This window comes from Triturus cristatus, chromosome 4_2, assembly GCF_964204655.1.
Source record: "Triturus cristatus chromosome 4_2, aTriCri1.1, whole genome shotgun sequence".
Lineage (NCBI taxonomy): Eukaryota > Metazoa > Chordata > Amphibia > Caudata > Salamandridae > Triturus > Triturus cristatus.
Window position 1 is genome coordinate 177,176,490 of NC_140586.1, and position 20,821 is coordinate 177,197,310.

A 20,821-nucleotide genomic window follows, 5' to 3' on the forward strand; every position below is an offset into this window, starting at 1 on the left:
AAGACCCACAGTTTCTGTACTCCCTTGTACTACCTCCTACATTGCCTGAGGGTTCTGTATAGATGTAGTTCCAATATGAGGTTTAATAAACTATTGTTTTGATATTACAGCTTCTGTGCCAATCTCTATTTGTTGGTCCAAGGACTTGTGTGCAAAGAAGGGCGAACCCCTGCACCTGTAGGCCTCGGTAAGGCCCACCTCTACAGCAAGACAAAGCACCCTTGGTGTCCCTACCTGTTGTCGGGTTTCACTTTGAAGAGGGTGGGGATTGATATAGTTGGTCCATTGGAACCTCCATCCTCCTCAGTCAACCATTACATTCTTGTTGTGGTAGATCATGCCACCAGGTGTTTAGACAAGCCACTCACCTGAACTCCAGGTTGTTCTGCTTTGGTCACAACTATTCCCTAATCCCAAAGAGCTTACGGAATGGCAGTTTAGATTATCACACCGCCACTCCGGAAGTTCTCAGAGGGAAAGGGGATTGGGATGAGAGACAAGAGAAAAGAATAAATACGGAGTCTCTTGATGTGCTGGACAAGGCGGTCTAGCAGGGATTCAGGACGAACTTTTGGCATTCAGGATGCAGGCTCTGGATTTGAACTAGCTTCTTCAGGAGATGGGGTTTTTCTACTGTGTTCGACTTTGGTTTTATTCAGTTACTGGAATAAAAGCACATGCATTACCAAACTATAATGCCTGGAGTACATCAAACTCTTCTGAAACATATCCTACCTGGATTTGCAAAAAAAGGCCTTTAACAGTGGGAAGTCTGTTCTGAAAGATGCACATTAGGCTAGCAAACAATGAGACAGTTTGTTAAGGTATCATAAGAACACTATGAACAGAATATAAGCATTATTAAACTTTAGCAATATATTCCCATTGTGACATTATTGAACACATGCAAAAAGAACTATTGATGGACAGAATGCAGAACAATGTCATACATTCACCCTAGTATACAGATCTGGGCCTAAATCCATCGTTCTTTTGCTCACCATGCCATTCCAGTTTGGACCCAGCCATATGAAAATCAGTCTTGACCCTGTGCCCAATGGGAACAGTCCAGCCCGAACTGCCAGGCCAGGTCCTCTCTGGACTGGAAACCATCATCCTAGGACCGGTTTCAGGGTTTCACCCCTCTTCAGCCAGGATAGCTTGATTCCAGTGGCATGGAGAGCATGGGACTCACGTCTAAGCATACCCGTCCCACTCGGGGTGACAAATGCAAAAAGAACTATTGATGGACAGAATGCAGAACAATGTCATACATTCACCCCAGTACAGCGATCTGGGCCTAAATCCATACTTTTTTTGCTCACCGTGCCATTCCAGTTTGGACCCAGCCATATGCAAATCAGTCTTGACCCTGTGCCCAATGGGAACAGTCCAGCCCGAACTGCCAGGCCAGGACCTCCCTGAACTGGAGACAAGCATCCTAGGACCGGTTTTGGGGTTTCACCCCTCTTCAGCCAGGATAGCTTGATTCCAGTGGCATGGAGAGCACGGGACTCACGTCTGAGCATACCCGTCCCACTTGGGGTGACAAATGCAAAAAGAACTATTGATGGACAGAATGCAGAACAATGTCATACATTCACCCCAGTACAGCGATCTGGGCCTAAATCCATCGTTTTTTTGCTCACCATGCCATTCCAGTTTGGACCCAGCCATATGCAAATCAGTCTTGACCCTGTGCCCAATGGGAACAGTCCAGCCCGAACTGCCAGGCCAGGTCCTCCCTGGACTGGAAACAAGCATCCTAGGACCGGTTTCGGGGTTTCACCCCTCTTCAGCCAGGATAGCTTGATTCCAGTGGCATGGAAAGCACGGGACTCACGTCTGAACATACCCGTCCCACTTGGGGTGACAAATGCAAAAAGAACTATTGATGGACAGAATGCAGAACAATGTCATACATTCAGCCCAGTACAGCGATCTGGGCCTAAATCCATCGTTTTTTTGCTCACCATGCCATTCCAGTTTGGACCCAGCCATATGCAAATCAGTCTTGACCCTGTGCCCAATGGGACCAGTCCAGCCTGAACTGCCAGGCCAGGTTCTCCATGCCACTGGAATCAAGCTATCCTGGCTGAAGAGGGGTGAACCCCCGAAACTGGTCCTAGGATGCTTGTTTTCAGTCCAGGGAGGACCTGGCATGGCAGTTCGAGCTGGACTGTTCCCATTGGGCACAGGGTCAAGACTGATTTGCATATGGCTGGGTCCAAACTGGAATTGCCTGGTGAGCAAAAAAACGATGGATTTAGGCCGAGATCTCTGTACTGGGGTGAATGTACGACATTGTTCTGCATTCTGTCCATCAATAGTTCTTTTTGTATTCTTATTTAAAGCAGCATTCCTTAAGAAAAACTCACGTGTCCTGTTGGTACCTAAAAGCCTGTTTTGGGTAGCTATGTGCTGTATAAGAGCTGGATGATGATGAGTGTGGCATTGTAGAGGGGCTAGTAAAAGTGTTGATTTCCCCCTTTGGAGCCTCCTCGAATACTCATGTGTCACGTGTGTGTTGTCATCATTAGGCCTCATTACTGCGCTATCATAGATTACCTGGATGTTGAAAACTGCAGGGGATTTGCTGATGTGGTGCATTCTATCTCTCATCGGGCTGATTCCACTACTCCAGTTGGACGAGAATCTCCATGTCATGATCTGAACACCAGTAACTGGGTTTATGTGAAAAAGCACATTCACAATAGTGCCTCAAAGAGCATTGGAGAGGCCCATACCAGGAGATCCTGATCACCAGCACTGCTGTGAAGAGTGCTGGACTTCCAAACAGGATGCATGCCTCATACTTGAGGAAGAAGTTGAGCTACCATCCACTAACTTCTCGAGTTCCCCTAGGTTTGAGATTTATGAGGCATCGGACAAGGGAAAGCAAGACCAATCAAAAAGGTTGCAGTCCGGGTAACAGGACCTCAAAAGGGGCAAGAGCTGAATGACGGTACAACCGAGATGCCAGACTCTGGACTAAGCCTGCATCCTTGCTGATACAGTGAGAACTTGTGGTGAACTGAATCAAATCAACCTGGATTAGCTGCACCAAAATCAGAGAGTGATTCTGAGGGAGAAAGTTCCACCTCTGAAAGCGAAACCGCATCCTCTGAGGCAGAGATCACAAGTACAACCCAGATTTGGGCACTGACAGAAGAAGCTTGGCCAAAGATAAAAACTAGATGAAAGACTATTGACAGCTACAAATAAATACAGAGACAATAAGAAAGTGAATTAGAAGAACAAGAAACTTCCCTGACAATGTGATACTGGTGATGATAGACTAGACTCGACAGTCACTAAGAGACCAGATGAGAGAGGAGGACAAATAGCAAATATTCATGTCCTGATTTGGACATAATTTGCAAGAACTGACATTGAACCCGGTGAATGGCTGACTGACATGGATGAACCTTCTTAAGACCAAGCGAACAAACAGTGCTCAGCTTTTATTAACTGTTGGCCAAGTCAAGGAGGATGGAAAGATAGTAGGGCGATGGTCAAAGTGTTACAGCACCTTAGCTTCTAGTTGACGCAGAATTAATTACTATAGATTTTGAGATAGGGTAATGTGGTTGGGTAGCTGTAGAGGACTAACTTCTTCAATCAGCACACTGATCCTGTTTTTTGATCTGATTTGAACCAACGGGGTGTAGCAATGCTGCAAAGTAGTGCTTGTAGTTTTTGTAGTTGCCGTTTTTGTTTCTATACCTGGATGGATGTTGGATGTTCATCTACTGAAAGGAGATGTTTCCCATATGCCGATGAATCTAACTGTGAAGTCTGCTGTTGGTAAGCAAATACATGAACTTATACTCTCCATACCTCTCATTCTGAAGGTATCTATAGTTATCATGTCTATTTTTTAAAATGTTAGCCGAATATGTCAAAGTAAAGAAGGTGAATTTTTTTGTGTGTTCATATATTGCAGCCACTGCAGCTGAGGGATCTGCATATATCTATTTGCCCTTGTCCTAATATTTCTCCTGAAGAGTCTTTCTGCATCTATTCTATCAGTAGCACTCGATTAAATTATATTTTTACTGATTATGAAAACCTTTAGAAGATGTACCAATTGTGACAGGTTGAAATATGTATTTGTGTTCTACTAATAATGGTTATCATTTCTCTGAGGGATTTAAAAGAAGGGATCAGTGTGAGTAAATGATGAAATTCTTTATTCCTGTGACTAACATGAGTGTTAATAACTAAACCATGTGTGATTTAACCTGTGAGATCAGTAGGTATGTGACTCTTTTGTAGATGATTTAAACAAACAAATAAGGCAAGTCAAAGAGAAGGAACGTAAAGGAGTTAAGGCAGATCCTAGCAACGGGAAAGGTAAAGAAAATTTTAAAGATCCACCTTCACGGTTAAGTGTTGCCGTTGCTAAGAAAGTAGCCTTTTGCATGATGAGACTGTTGAATTAGTGGGATGGAGTGAATGTGAGCTTAGTTATATTGCTAAAAGGAGAACCTTTGCTGAACTAGAGGTAAGTATTAAATACATATACTACATGTGTTGCAAACCAGCTGACTTTCAGCTGCCGCACAATTGGATAGATTTTTTTTTTTTTGATTTTCAACAAACTTTATTGGTTTCCTCAAGATCACGACATACATCATCATCAGTACACTGCATACCAAAACCTTATTGACAAGTGCCTCAAAGGGACTCTAACCCAAGAAGCCGTAGGGCAGTTATCCACTAATTACCAAGGGACCAAGCCCACACAAGGCACCCAGCAGTGGTCTGGCCATTGCGTCGTCCAGAAGCCTCCTAGTAAGTCCGCAGCAATCTTGCCCCCCGTAGGGGTGCAACACCTTGTAGAGGCCTTTCTCTTCCATATTGTACAGTCGATGTCACTGCGAAATCGCTTTATCCAAACCAATCTTAAAACAATACCCCCCTCCCACCTCCCATCCACTTCCCCCAACCCAACCACCCCCCCAACCCCTCCCTATCCCTCCCCCCCGCCGCACAATTGGATAGATATGCAGCATTAGTCTTCCCCAGGGTTCACCACACTAATGATATAAATCTGCAGCTTGACCGCCACATAACATATAGCGAGCATAGCTTTAAGCAGATAGTTTGCAACGTGTTTGGAGCACTAATACCATTGGAAGGCATGGCCTTAAATGATGTGAAGATTTGAAAACTATCAACCGTAGTTTACAGGCTTGATACCAATACTGCAGATGCGTTAACAGTGCATGGTGACTAACAATGAATTGCTAGCTATGAGAGTCATGATAATCCATAACTGGCTTGCTGTAGACATGCTTCTTGTGAAGGGAGTAGAGTCTGTAAGGTAATTCATGCTAAGAAATGCTTACGCATGAACTAAATGAGTTGTAAGGGACAGGTGCTTAGGAAGGAATAGGCTCTGTATTTGGGTCTAATGGAAAAGGAGTTACTAAAAAAGGCACTTGGTTTGGGAGCGTAAGTGGAGCTATACAACAAACATTTTTATTCCTCTTTTGGTGATATTAATTAGTATCTCATGTGCCTTTTTGTCCGAAAATTCTGCACAGGAATTTGATTAAATAGTGGGTACATTTAGGGCTCAAAAAGCGGTCAGCAACGAGGGGAAACCAGGGGAAAAAAGAAATAGAGAATTGGTGTAAAGGTTGAAATAATGCAGAGTGACCTCTATGATACCTTGAAGGACTTGGAAGGATCCAAAGAAAGGAAACCAAAAATTATGACAACTGTATTGTAATGAAGATGTAATAATTTAGAAATTATCAAAGGAGGGGTTGTGGAATCTGTTTATTTTTATTGTAGTGCTTAATGTTTTAGAAATTAAATTAAGCCTATGCTAACGTAAGCCAGTTTCATGCTTTCTTCCATGTTGAATGTGAGATCGTAATACACCACATGATCACTGCTGCTGTTGTTTTCCTTGTAATAAAGAATTATGAGCTTTACACCGAAAAGACTGAAGCTTTTTCAGTCACACTGGACACGATGTACCTAACCAAGGACAACTTGGCTGTCCCAGGCTGTATTACATAGATAAGGTGAGATGATACATACTAAGGAGTCGATTACGATGTCAGTCGGAAAGCCTCCGACCACTAAACGAAAGCTTTCTGACCGCAGTTGGAGGCTTTCTGTCTGATACGTCGGCTTGCGGTCTGACCACCAGATAACGATGTAGCCAGTTGGTTCCGACCGGCTCTCGAAGTCTTTAGCCAGACGGAACTACACCGTAATCCCCTATGGATGGCGTTTCCACCATAAGGATTACAATGTCGTTTTCCCACAGCCTTTCTGTGTCTGCCTTTCTCATATGGAAAGGCTGTTGGAAAGCGACTCTGGGGGCTCCTAGCAGGGCCCCCTTGCCTCTGCGATCTATGGTTGGTGGGCAAGGGGGTACCTAGGGTATCCCCCAGTAAATCCATACACTGTGTGGCAGGCATCATGGGGTGCCTACCACAGGGAACTGGGTTTTACACACACACCGATTTATCTATATGAGCTTGTATTACGGCTGGTTTACAGCCGCGACACAAGCTCCCATAGAGAAAAGTGAGTATGCTACCGAGCAGTGTTAGATCGCATCATAATCCGGCAGTCGGAACCACTGACCAGGGGTCGATTTGCCCCGAGTCCGAGACGATTTCGGTCAGAGGCAACTCGGACTGACATCGTAATAAGCCCCTAAGTAGATTCTGAGAACACCTGAATCTAACGTATTAGTATTCTGAGAAAATCTCGAATATATTTTGTAGTAAAATCTTTCGTCTTGCTCATTCCCCAATGGTGCATATTGTAGGAACCATTTTCTTGTGTACTGAATGTATGAAATCCTTTGTCTAAAATCCTATAAAAGGATTTGTTTCTTCACTGTTAGATACCTAATTTCTCCCACGTTAAAAGGTGAATCAATGCTAGAGTTATTATTGAACTTTACTGAGTTCCTTGTACTTATGATTTATGTACACTTATACTAACGGATTGATGGTCCAGCTTATGTATTTCTGCTTTTATATTCTGAAGTAAACTCTTACATTTTAGCCTGTGTCTTTCATTCTTATTGAGACTGTTACAGCTCTATCCCTATGTGTTATTTCTAACAGAAGAAATAAGGGTTCAGTTGAGGAGCACCAAAGTCCTTTTAGGGACTACACTGCTCCTGGTCCAAGTTGTGCATTGGGAAGTAAAAGAGGGACAGATTTGCATGTTGACACAGCCATGACATACAGCTTAAGCTCACTCCTGCCCAGAGTCTCCAACCGGTGCATGCTGCACACAAGTGTAGGAGAGAGAGAAAAACACTCCCATTTCTATCTTCCATTGTGAGTCATGTACATGAAAGAAGGGCTGCCAATACAATGAAATGAGGAAAGGTCACTGTATTGGCTGTTGTTCATGTGTTTTTTGCTCAATGGAAATAAAAGGTTAATCTGCTCCAACACGGACCAGGACAGTACAGGAGGAGGTAAACTGTCCTAGTCCGTAGAAATAACTGTTGCTGGTGCCCACTGGAAGGCAGCAGCACAAATTAACCACTAAGGCTATTTCTAGGCAAAAAATATCTGTAATCCCTGCCGGAGCTATCGGCTGCTGCCTCAGCTAGAGTGAATCATGTAGTCCCTTTGCTAAGAATTCTGGGCCAAATGTACGACCGGGGCATTTAGCGTCTAGCAAATTGCGCTCAATAGCAAGTCGCAATTTGCGAGTCGCTAAATGCCATGTAGAACAGTGTCAGAGACACTGTTTGCGATTCCCAATGGGGCTGCAAACTGCATGCCTCGTCAATATTCATGAGGCACTCGCAACTTGCGACCCCATTAGGAATGGTTGGCCCTCCCAGGTATGGTGGCTTGCAGGGTTCAGCAGACCTCCATGTCTGGGACTGCATTTTAAAAAAAAAAACAACAAAAAAAACTTTTTTGTTTCATTTTTTTAAGGGCAGGTAGTAGTCTCTGGGACCACTGCCTGCCCCTAAAAAAACATTTTCCCCTGCATTTGCAAAGGGGAAGTGGTCCCCTGGGACCCCTTCCCATTTGCGACTGCATTACCACCCTTTTGAAGAGGGGGGGTAAATTGTGAGTGTTTCGCAACTGCAAAAGCCGTCGCAAAACATTCTTACATAGGTTAGCGAGTCGCAATTAGGAAGGGACGCCCTTGGAATGCCCCTTCCTAATTGTGAGTCGTAAATTCTATTTAGCGAGTCGCAAATAAATTGCGACTCGCTAAATAGGGTTTGTACATTGCCCTATTAGTTTTTGCAAGCGCAAACGGGTCGCTAACCCTTTGGTTTTGCTAACATCTGGCCCTTAGTCTAGTAAAGGACAGAATTGCTTTAGAACAAAGGCTGAGAAGTGAATGTATATAATCTTCTACATCTCATGTTGTTTGGTGCTGCAGTGCCCCCTCCTTTTAATGTCTGCTTGCTCCCAGTGGTTCATCCCTGGCAGCAGTTCTAGGCAGATGACATCTCTTCTTATTTCACCGTAATCGGGGTAAACATATAACCTAGCTACCTTCCGGAAAGCCTGGAGATAAACAAAGCTGGATACACTGAAGTAGAATGTTGATTAAGGATGGTAAAACCATTAACTCCTATCCAGTCCCAAACCATCCAGTACACTATGCATAACTCCACTAAGGTGTTGATGAAACAAAGAGAGAGGCTTCTTCTCATCTGCCCCTCCTGCTAGGCATCAAAAGCTCTGGACTGACTATCATTCAGATATGTCCATTCATCCCTATATTTGTGTTATCAAATCTTCTGGTTTGAAGGTGTGCAGGATGAGTGTGTTTTGTAACTTAAACACACTTTGCTCCATATTTATGGGATCCTAATAGGCCACTGAGAGGATTATTGCAACCTTGTTTTGAGGATCTACAACAATTCTTCCGAAGGCCCCAGCAGGTTCAAAGTCCAGCTAAACTACAAGTGTGAAATCTCATCGATGTGGTAATTAGTGTGGGGGATGTTAGGCAAATCCCCACAGTTGCTGATAGGTCAACTTCAAAATATCCTGCCTGGTCTGTAATTGCTTCCTCACCAGTCCTTCCCATTGTCTTTGGGGAAGTCTTAACTCATACTTCCCAGACTATGTGGAACGGTCAGTGTGATAAAAGCTGCTGATTAAAAAAATAACACATGCAATTACGATAAATAACCATTAATTTAACGATTTATTTAATGGAATATGTTCAGTTTTTAACTAGGTCGAAAAAATTACGAGCAGTAAAAGGCTCTTTATGGAATGTGTTTCTTTATACTCTTCCAATGATTATAAAGAATTCTGGAAACAAACTGATTTATCACCAATGATTCATATTTCCCAAAATAGTCATATTCAAAGGCCACACAATTTTCAAGTGTTTCTGATGTTTCACTGAACTTCTTCAGGGCAGATATTTTACTGAACTAAACATTATTTGTTTTAAGTGTTTGAAGAAAAAATGAATTGGAAATGTGTAAACCTTGGAATGCATCAGAATCCTACATGGAGGTGCAACGAGTAGAAATACTTTCATTTCTACTTGTTTTCTCCTCTTTCTATGTGTGCTGCATTCTACAGCACACATAGAAATAGGAAAAATCCTCTTATGATTGGTTTTGTGTAGGAAGGTGTCCCTTCCTGCACAAGAACATTCATCCCTGCAACACAGCCACCATTGCACCACAAGGGTGCCTGTGCTGGCACATGGCACTAATCGTTCACCAGCGCATGGGAAAGGGATGCATCCTATTGTTGTAAATATGACGCATCCCTGTGCCTTTAAAATCACACTCCTCAGCACAGCAAAGTGGCTTGCGGCACTGCATCATTTTGTTGTAAATAAGCCCCCCTCATCTCTACATGTAAATGTGCAACCAGAGGTAAAGTAGGGTCCTTGCATTGGCTATAAGTTATGGAACAATTCTGAGTTCTATATTACTCTTTACCTCAAAATCCACCTTACAAAGCAAATGGGAGCAGTTTGTATCCCCATATGCATTATTGGGGGGTGGGGGCAATGTTGTCAACGTAACCTATTTTCAGAGAGTCATGAATTGATTTTTTTTTTTAATGTTTCTGAACTTTACAATTTTTCTACAGCTGAAAAAAAGTGAGTGAAAACATGTGGAAATCTATTGAAATTGTGTCAAAAAATCCCATTCAAAGAATCATTTAAACTGGAGGTTTTTAAAAAAAGGGAATACTGCAGTGAAAATGTCTTGGAGAAACACTTTTAGCAGGTAATGTCATCTGAGGAGTGGAGTTCGGTGAAGCACACAAAGATCACAGAGTTCAGTTGTTGTGTCCGAGGCAGCAACATTTTAATTCCGTACACCCTTACTAATAATCCCACTTCCAACTGCATGAGTTTGAATATATAGAGACCAACATGCATAAGTATTTCTTTTCTCTGAGGCATTTTGTAACTTTGCAAATTCACTCCCTCATTCTATGTGTTCAGGAGTTCAAAAGAAAGATCTGCAGCTGTATTTGCAGTTCAAGGATTGGAGTAGGCCGGAGATCTCCTCTGGCACACTCCAACCTACTACCCAAGTAGTCTGAAAGCATACCAATGTAGGATGGGACTTTCCTGTAATGAATATGTTTTTCTCTTTTGCTGTGTTGTAATGCATAGTTACAAGTGCCTTCAGTGAAGAAAGAGAAGCAGTAATACACCATGGAGTATGCTGTATTGTATCTCGTGTGTATTCCGATAAATTGACTATCATAACATATGTTATTTTTTTTCTGGAGTGAACTCTCTGATGAGCCCTTCCGCACTCAAACACAGATTGTGCCCACTTACGCCACGACATTTCTCCCACAGGATCCGCCAGGTGAAACCTTTTCTGCAGGGAGAATGGTGCAAGAGGGAGTTTGGGCTTCATTGTACAATCTGTGCAATTTGTTGCATTTTTCTGTAGCAATTATCCAATTAACACTACTTTTGTACAATTATGTCTTCAGATACGTGGTTATTTTTTAAAAGCAGACAAAAGCCCTGCTCATAGTTTGCACTTGTGCCCTGACTAAACTGAACAATGAGCCATTGCCTATTACCCAGTGAGAAGGTATGAAGAGGGGACAGGGTCTTGGTTTTGTCTGTGTGAAGGGGTCCGGCTGCGGTTAACAGTAGGTGGAGAGCTCCTGGCAATGTGATATGCAGGCTTGGCTTTGGTGTGATATAAGAAAGTGTGGAAATGTTCTTCGTGTGTGTAAGAAAATAATTACATTCTCTATTTGTAAAACGGCATTGACTTTTTTCTTGGGTATGAGGAAAGTGCTGATAGAGCCATTACAATATCTATGGAGAGCTGTTAGCTTTGTTCAGAATATGTGACATTATTGATTTTTTTTCTGAATTTAGTCAATTTCTTGAGTTTTCAAGAATACTTATGAAGAGTTGCCATACTATTCTCAATATATATGACTTACAGACTTTGTATGAATATACATCAACAGCTATTGACTTACTTTTTCTGGAGGTGTTACGTTATCGGCTTTATGCACACATTTTTGAAGTCGTTTACTTTAAATGTTTACAGTTATTGACTTTTTGCAGAATGTTTGAAAGTTACTATCAATGAGCACCTATGACGAGTTAACTTTTTTTATTTTCATAAACTCTCTTTTATTTTGTTTCTGTAGGCATGTGGCAAGCCAATGGTTGTCTCTACAATATGTGCACAATTCGTGAACGTATCTGAAAATACAAGGAATTCTTGGCTGTGCTTTGCTAATATGCTGAAACACTTTGGAGCATATTTACAAGAGTTTATCACTACAGGAATGCCACTTTTTATGACCTTCCTTTGGAGATAAGCCCTTTCCCTTGTTTATGAGGTGGTGGTAAGACAGTGGCTTAACGCCACCTTGTTAATAAAGCCCCCCTTCAGGCAGCACCTAGCACAAGCATTTGCAATGCAATAGGTCTCGCATTAGGCAAGTGTGAGCAGTTTGCATTGCTATTAATAATGTAATAGTATCTATTGGTATTCTAAATGATAATGGCCTGACTTTATGTGTTTGTTTTATAAACTATATTAAAAAGCCATTGCACAGCCTTATCTGTTTTAACAACTCTGCAGACTAGGGACATGTGTCCACAAGTAATAACAAGGTTGAACTATTGGCATTGTAAATGACAATTCCTTTTATTTATGTTTTGGTTTCTAAAACATAAATAAAAGGCTTTGTCATTACAATGCTAATAGCTTAAACTCGCGTAAATGCGAGACCTACTGGATTGCAAATGCTTGTATTACTGGCGCCCATGCAGCACTTTCACATTTATGGAGGCATTGCACCTGTCTAGACTAGGCGAGTGTGAAGGAAGGGGCATGGCCGACCCCCCTACTCCTTGCTAAATTATCAGTGGCCAAACATGATGACTCAGGACTTCTATTCTTATCTAAGCAGCATATTTCAGTAATTCGCAGATATGTTACACACATCTAATCTTGCACACATTTTTGTGGTGCTTTTGTTTCTCTCATTTTACCGTGCATAGATAACACTCTCAGCTGCTAATAATAGACTATAATCAGTAATTTGCAGCAGTATATGTATGTTTCCTTATGTGTACACACATGAAGAAGCAGGGCATGATAGCATAAATATGAGGTTATGAGAAAGCGCAAATTACATAATAAGAGGAAGCGTTATTCTCTCAACTTGCAATTGATCTTGCCATATTCAGGAACTATTTTGTTGGCCTTTTACCTACAAGTAACTGCATATACCATGTCAGGCACACGTATTAAATGATAAATAAATGTGAGTTACGTTTAAATGTGGCAAATACACGGCTCTGCTAGGAAAGCTCAATTGGTAATGCAATGACTTCAAAAAAGGTTTGTGTATCCGGAGGGCACAGATCTGAATCCTGGTTGGCAGGCTGAGGAGTACTATTGTGCATTTATTTATAATTCTAGGAGGCACTGTGAATATATGTCAGGAGATTTCAAATAGCATCACACAAAGGCTACCGAAGTTTAGAAAATGAAATGTATTGCACACAGCAGAAGACAAGCTGCATGCAGCATAAGAAAGGGCGCCACAAAATGTGTAAAATTATTCAGTATATAAGGGCTTACTTGAACTTCCAAAGATGTATAACAGAGTTCAACGAGCATGGCAACGGCAGATAAGTGTGGCAACAAGGGAGTGAGAGGATGATGGCAGAGGAAGGTGAGAGGGAGGGAAGGGCCACGGAAGAGGAGGGGAGGGGACACAAAACTGTTGAGAAAAAAAGCGAACAGGAGGATGGTAGCAGAGGAAGAGAATACCAGAGAAGGCAGTTGGCAGAGATGTGATGGCTGAAGATGGTGATGGCAGGGTAAATTAATGGTAGGAGACAGTGAGGTTTTGACAAGCAAGGAACAGTAGTAAAATAAAATATTGAAAAGCTGCCGCAAAATAAACCGAATTTGCGCCTCAAAATCCCAATTTTGGTGCTGCCAAATCCGGGGAAGGGGTCGAGGGTCTGTTTAGAGGAGAGAATTATAGAATGAAAACTCAAAAATGAAGCAGGCCGTTTTATATTGTCTGCTAACACGTGAAGAGTATTGAGAAGTGAAATTGCAAAATTCACCACTCTATCCTTTACTTACACAATAACAAAAACTTTATGTGCTCGGTACAAAAGCAACATTAATAATAGAACGCCGAACGTAGCGAATGACCAAAACACATCTTACAGGAAGGAAAAAAGTTAAGTTCATGATTTTGGATTTTAAAAATAGCATATGAAAGAAGTGCTATCTAGGAAACCGCCTGAGTTGGAGCTCAAAGGATAGCTGTGGCTGCATACCGATGTGAAGCATTGCCACTGCCCTCAGTCTGATTCCAAACCATCTGCAGGAACGTGCGCATCTAGGCTGGCGCATCCTGGGGCTGTGCGGAGCATACTAAAGCGAACACCTGATAAGAAGAGTAAGATGGGAGAGTTCCGAAAATAAGTATGGACATGTGGCAGAGATGTTAATACCACAGCTGTGCAGGGACAGCATGCTTTCCCTGGGACTGTGCTTCAAATATGGCAGATGTCTGTGCAATCAGAGTCCCCTCTACGTGAATTGACTTTGATTGTTTAAATAACTTTGTTTAATTGTGTGGTGACAGGGCTAGTAGATCCTACCTCTCTGCAGCGCTGGTTGGAGCGTCGGCTTCCTCAATGTAGGTCGGGCGGTGAGCAGCGGACCCAAACTGCTTGTTCGGCTCGTACTGCCCCTGTAGCTACTTGCTTCATGACGGAGGTAATCCAAGCCTATAAATATATTTTGTTTACATCCTCTGCCGAGCTATGCCGCTATCATGTTCAGCAGGTCGAGGTACCGTTACTTCCGGAGCAACCTTGATGGAACTGAAGGGCTTTCCGGTAGTTGGTTCGATAACGGAGTGCAGCCGCTGGTGATTTTGGAGCCTAATACAATAATAGAACATTTAAATTGGAAATTGGGCGCACTAACTTATAAACACGAGATACAAAAACTGAGCTTTTAAGAAGCAAGTAATGGTAAAAAGAATGACCGCGTGAACAAAAATGCAAGTGAAGGGCTGCTTGGGAACGAGCCTCTGCATAGGCTTAACATCGGTAATTCTCGTAAAATATAATTAATCTCCCCATGCCTATGCAAAAGTCAATGTGTCTGTCTGTTATGTAACTGGTGTCCTTTTACAGCACTGCAATACTATTCGGTCAACTTTGCGCTATTTAAAAATAAAAATAAAAATAAAGCCCGGCTTCTAAAGTGGTCCGGACGCGAGCGCCCAAAGTGAAAGCAAATTTGTCAGGCGGACGCGCTTGGCGGGGGCGGGGGAGCGGACCCTTTGTAGTGGGATGCCAAACGGGTGATAACGAGCGAGGGCTCGTGGGTGGTAGAGTGTGGAAGTGGCTTCATACAATGAGAACAAGCAAGAAGGGGGTGGCAAATGGTGTGCACTTTGATGTCCTCAGTGGCCGCGCGGCTCACTGAGGACATCAAAGCAAGTGATCAGGCAGTGCTTTTCAGGCTGCCAAATGGTGCGCGCGCCCGGCGCACATGCACTGTATTTGGAGGCCTGAAAAGCCACTGTTTGCACTTCCAAAACTCACTGACTAGAAGTCTCGCCAGAGCAGCGCTAAAGCGCTGTCTCAGACGAGACCTAATAAAAGGGACTGGCAATGGGTGTTGTGGGGGTGTTTCACTGCAACACCTATTGCTTTTTGATGCTGTGCCCTATTTAAGGGTGGTTTAAATATGGGGCAGCGCCAAAATTAAGACCAACAAAAACCTGTCCTTAACATGGCAATATGAAGAGAAATGATTAATTTTTCCTTGTTATTTCTGTTTCTATGTGTGCTGCATTGTACAGCACACATTGAAACAGCAAATCGCCATTAATGATTGTTTATGTGCAGGAAGTTGCCCCTTCCTGCACGTAAACAATCATTAAATAAAATGACGATTTGCAACTTCTATGTGTGCTGCACAATTAGTGATTGTTTATGTGCAAGAAGGGACACCTTCCCGCACATAAACAATCATTCCCTCAGGGCAGGCAGCCTTGAGCTTTGGTGCAAGGGTGCCTGCGTTGGTGCTTGGCAGCTGAATTTAGCCCCAGTGCAAGGGAAAAAAACAGGGATGCGCCGTTTCATTGAAAATACGGCGCATCTCTGTGTTTTCAGATTGGCGGACTGCAGCGTAGCAATTTTGGCCTAACGTGACGCTTGACCATTCTCTTGTAAATATGCCCCCTGTGTCTTAGAGATTTGCTGAGTGTCACTGAGTGTGTCAAGGCTGTAAGTGCAGGTAATAACTGTGTCTTGAAGGTTAAATGTTATGAAATGTGTCTTGAAGATACTTTGAATGCCACTTCCTGTTTTACGATTATGTTTCAGGATATTGCGTCTTGAAGGTACGTTTTATATCAGCCACTGTGCTTTGAAAATTTGTGAAGCTCTTGGCTGTCACTTGAATCAATACAAGATCTTACAATGCCTTAAGAGTATGCAGTAATTCATCTGTGTGTCTTGAATCTTCATATTGTGTTTTTAACTGTGTCTTCAGAGCACTGATAAACCATACATATAATAACAAACATCAAGCACAGTCACTTTTTAATGAATCGAAAATACTTAGCCGTGTCTGCATAAAACATCCTAGATATGAACCATGATGGTCCCAAACATTTATATAACTATTAAGAACGACTAATAGTGTAATCAGTAACTACATTCATACATTTTATATTTGCACACCAGGTACATATGTGTTCTTATAACATACTACGCGAATCATGAAATGTTTATGAATACACAGATGCCCCTCAAATGGCTGCGGAGACTCCACTGTGAGGGTGGAGCACTCCACACATAAAAAGATAGGCCTGTCCGCAGTCGTAAATATACTATTAACTTGTAGTTTGGGAATAGCAAAAAAAATAGTAAACTTATACAACAGTGTAAGTTTACCTTTGTGAATCAGGCCGTATGTCTCAGCTTTGACTGTAAAATAGGTCTGCTCTCTTTTACGTGAGGAATATTATAGTGGTGAGACATAACTTCCTGTGACATTACAAGTCCTGTCACTGCGAATTGCATATCCTAATAAGCCCCTTCATATATTTTTTAGGTCGTGAGACCTGCTTTTTAGATATGTTGTGTGGTGTGTTTGATCTCTCTTTACACAATATCTGGATTCCTTGACTGTGTCTAGCAGATGTCTGCAGTTCTTGGCTGTGTCTTGAAGATATGTGGAATGCAATTAACCATGTGTTGACATTAGGTGCAGTTAGTTCTTGGCTATATTTTTGGAAGGTATATTGAGTGTCATGTACTATCTCTTGACAGGACTCACAATTGACTGTGTTTTAACTCAATATGAGGCCTTGAAGGTGTGCAGAGATGTTTAAGCTGGATTTTGATATATAATAAGTTTAACCCTTCGTTGTGAACATACGCAGTGAGCCTTCATGCTTTACTACATGTATTCCGACAGTCATGGTTGTACATGACTCCGCTGCTAGTCAGATTTTCCTTATATCTCCTGTCTCTCTAGTCTTCTGTATGGCAAGAACAGACAACTTCCACAAAGACTCTTCATGATGATGGAGGCTCTTTTCCTCACTCAAGGTATTATTCAGGGTATCTTGCTGCTTTTTGTGAGCATCGTCTTCCCGGAAGCCACCGAGCCCAGGTGCTACATGAGCAAGCAGATGACAGAAGCCTTCTCCAGGGATGGGAATGTTGTTCTAGGGGGAATCTTCGTCATACACTCCAAGGTGCTTCATCAGGAGTCCGACTTCACAGAGATACCCCGGCCATTCTCCTGTCAGGGGTAATCTATGGTTACATCACTTGCAGCCTTTACATTTGTGCATATGTTGATTGCTGTGGCTTATATGACAATATATCATGGTTGTTCATACTGATCTACAATAATATCACATCCACTACGCTGACTTACCACTTAATTTAAAGGTAAGTTTTACTACTTTTGCTTGCACCCATACTTTCTTTGTGGGGATAGCAGAAGTGGACTTAAGAAGAGTAATAATTTATGAACCTTACGTTGATGTGGTTGGTCAGTGTAGCGGATGTGATGTTGCCATGCAGTAAATTGAATGCAATAGAGAAATCGTCACCCTTTTGTGTCTTCCCATTATTTTCTGATGCAGTCCCTTTCCATTCTTTCCTCCCATACTTTGGCTATTATGAGATAAGTTCCAGCCAAGCAAATCTTTCCTTCCCAAAATGATGGCCATGGTGTATAACAAAGGTATGGGGAATGAGCTGAATGATATGGCCTTGTAGAAAGTTCATTACATAGCACGCTTCGGGGTTAGGTGCAGCTCTCAGAGTGACCTCTATCTGGATGAGCTGACTGTCCAGCTCAACCTGAACGCTCTGTAGGTGAGACCTAAAAATCAATAGACAGCTTTTAGCTGACTGTTTGTGAATGACCTCCAATAGACCATACCAAAAATGTACAGTAGACTTCCATCCTTCCCATTGCTAACAATTGGTTGCCATTATTGTCACTCTCATTCGCTTGCTTCTTTTTCGATTGCCTGCCTTCCCCTTCTGCTTATCTCTCCCCTAGAGCATTGTCTCTTTATCATCTTTTTGATTGGCTGATTTGTGTCTTTGAACCGTTCCAATTTAGAGAACTGTTTTTATTAATTTCAGTAAGTACTCCATGGGGGGTGCATTTTATTTATTTCTCTCTTACGTGCTGCTCTCTCTCAAATACCCACCCCACCCGTGTTTCCCCTTTGCCTACCCTAGACCCACCTGTTGTGGTCCTTGAAATCAAGAGTTGTCATTTCCGTTTTTTTGAAGGGCCATGCAGTTGCCATTTGCTGCCAGGCAACTTATCACTCCAAAAAGCAATGTTGCACAGCTCCGTGGCTCTCTCACCACTATCCACCCCCGTTCCTGATCAAAGTGGCATCCCCCACACTGGATTGGTAAACAAAAGAAATAGCACCCACTTCCTTCTCTAGGTGCGTGCATGCTTGGTAATGCTCGTGTGCACTTACTGAAGGATGCCCCGCCATCAGCGGCCCCATCAGCACACCTTTCTTTTTCAGTTTATTGCATAAACTTCACAGCATCAGCAGAAAGCATTTCGTTTTTTGTTGATGATATGCAGAGTTGGGAAAACGCAGAAAATCAGGCTAGAATGACCCTTTTTAAGTAAGTACTCTACTAAGTTTAATCTTCTTAACTTCGGATAAGCGTGAAGCAACGTTTTCGATTCCATTATGATAAACTTATTGCCCATTTAAAGCTTTATAAAACCTGGGTGGGACCCTACATCCCAGGTTGACTTCCCTTATTTAAGGCCGGAGGTTCTTTCGGACGGTCAAGCTTTCCTATTCATTCATCTTGGTTTTACTTTTGTATTTAATACAGTGATTAGCTTGCTTCTACTAGGTTTGGTAGAAAGGGAACTCCGGCAAGAGAAGTCAATACATTTGTTCAGAAACACCCAAAAATATCAATGTTCAGCAAACGGAGAGAGCCCAAATTGTAAAGTGTGTTTTGTAATTGCTGCAATAATATTATAATTGCACAGTTCAGTCGACTTTGGAAAGCTTGAATTGGCTCTTAGGTTCTTGGTTTCTCGATTAACAACTCAAACAATTCCTCGCCCCTCTTTCCCTATGGACTCCGTGTACTCGGTGTGCAATGTTAGGCACATTTCTAGAAGTGGCAAACAAGTTCTTACACTGTATGTTTATATTGCTTCTAGGTTCCACACCAGGTATTTCCGAGATGTGCTGGCCGTGGTCTTCACACTGGAGATGATTAACCAAGACTCCAGTCTATTGCCCAACCTAACCCTGGGCTTTAAGATCTTCGACTCGTGTGTCTCTGAGTCTAGGGCAATCCAGGGCGCCCTGAGCCTGCTGGCATACAAGAGGGATCTGTCCTGCCGCTTAGGGTCCACCGTGGTTGGGATCGTGGGAGATTCCATGTCCTCTTTGTCTATCCCTGTGGCCAGGATACTTGGGCTCTACCACTTTCCACAGGTAAGCAAATCAGGGGAGGTCCTAAATGTTTTAGTTATTTACATTTTTAATGTTACTTTAACTAGATTGCATGTATTTTTTAAAAAAAATCTTATCTGCTTTTTGGAATAATATGCATTGTACCATACATGCTACCTTTTCAATGTGCTATACATGAAGCTGTATGTGGTGATGAAGGCTCACGGAGACCTATTCAATTTTATTGTTAAGGAAAAACACCCAAAGCTGCTGGGCGCACTGGCACTCTGACCTCAGACCATCCAGCTCATTCAACTCCCAACCAGTCTTCTTTAGAACTTCGACTCCACGCCAGCGTTCCACTGATGGTGTCACACGCTGGAGTGGAGTTGGGGATAATACATTGGGTATTTTCTTACTCACCAAACACTTTATAGAATAACTTTAAAATACTATACAAACAGTAAAAATAGACAACAAAGATAGTCAAAAACCCACCCGATGTATGCAGAGCACAAAACAACATTTACATGTTACAATACTCTCCACTAGGGGAGTATAGCACGATGTAAGAGACCCACACCTTATGAATACTGTATGGGTTTAAGCTTCCTAGATATGATAACAAGACAAGAGATCGTATATAACCTATACAGATCTATAAAATAAGTATTGCAAAATATATCTAGACAGTTTTTTTTACATTCATCCATACCTGGCGGGCATTCTGTGTAAACGTACATTCCCACGCACAGGCAGAGAAATATTATGATCAAGTTGAAAACCATCCTGCACCTTGTGTTTTTGTTCAGGAGTCTTTTCCGCAAGTGTTCTTTCCTCAGAATTAGGATAGGGCATATCCAGTTGAAGGGAAACTTTTACAACCCTAGAAACAGGGGCGGCTCCTCTGCTAAGGCGGAGGGGCGTTGCCCTCAAGGAAAAATAAAATGACAATAACAGCATATTATCATCATTTTATTTTTCAGTACTCCTCAGGAGGGGGGGGCAGGCTGGAACGCCCACAGCACGTCACAAAAGAAGCCCCGGGTCCAGGTTCGTAGGGAAGTCAAGCATGTGACTCAAGATGTCTTTGTGTGCAAAATTAGGATTCCCTTTTTAAGGACAGTTCCCCTCATTGATAAAATAAGTGAAACCATACTGAACCAGGATAGCTTTCACTGTTCAGTATGTTTGACGTATACCCTTTGAGGTATAAGAAGTTCACTACATCTGTCACGGCCACTTGGCCGAATGGTACGGGCGCTACAACTGCCAACAGTGCGGTTCCTTGCAGGTCGGCAACGCTCGTCTGGTGACAGGAAAGAGACTGCCCACAGAGCAGGGGTAGGAATGGTGGG

At 42.5% G+C, this 20,821-nt stretch overlaps 1 protein-coding gene across 1 annotated transcript in view; it reads left to right on the plus strand.

Moving 5' to 3' along the window:
- Positions 1–20,821, plus strand: part of LOC146833299 (extracellular calcium-sensing receptor-like) — a 362,453-nt gene that overhangs the window by 179,684 nt on the left and 161,948 nt on the right. The window contains exons 4-5 of the mRNA XM_085600062.1: positions 17,027–17,305; positions 19,226–19,505. Of these exons, the coding sequence (XP_085456188.1) occupies positions 17,027–17,305; positions 19,226–19,505 (559 nt within the window). The remainder of the gene's footprint in view (positions 1–17,026; positions 17,306–19,225; positions 19,506–20,821) is intronic.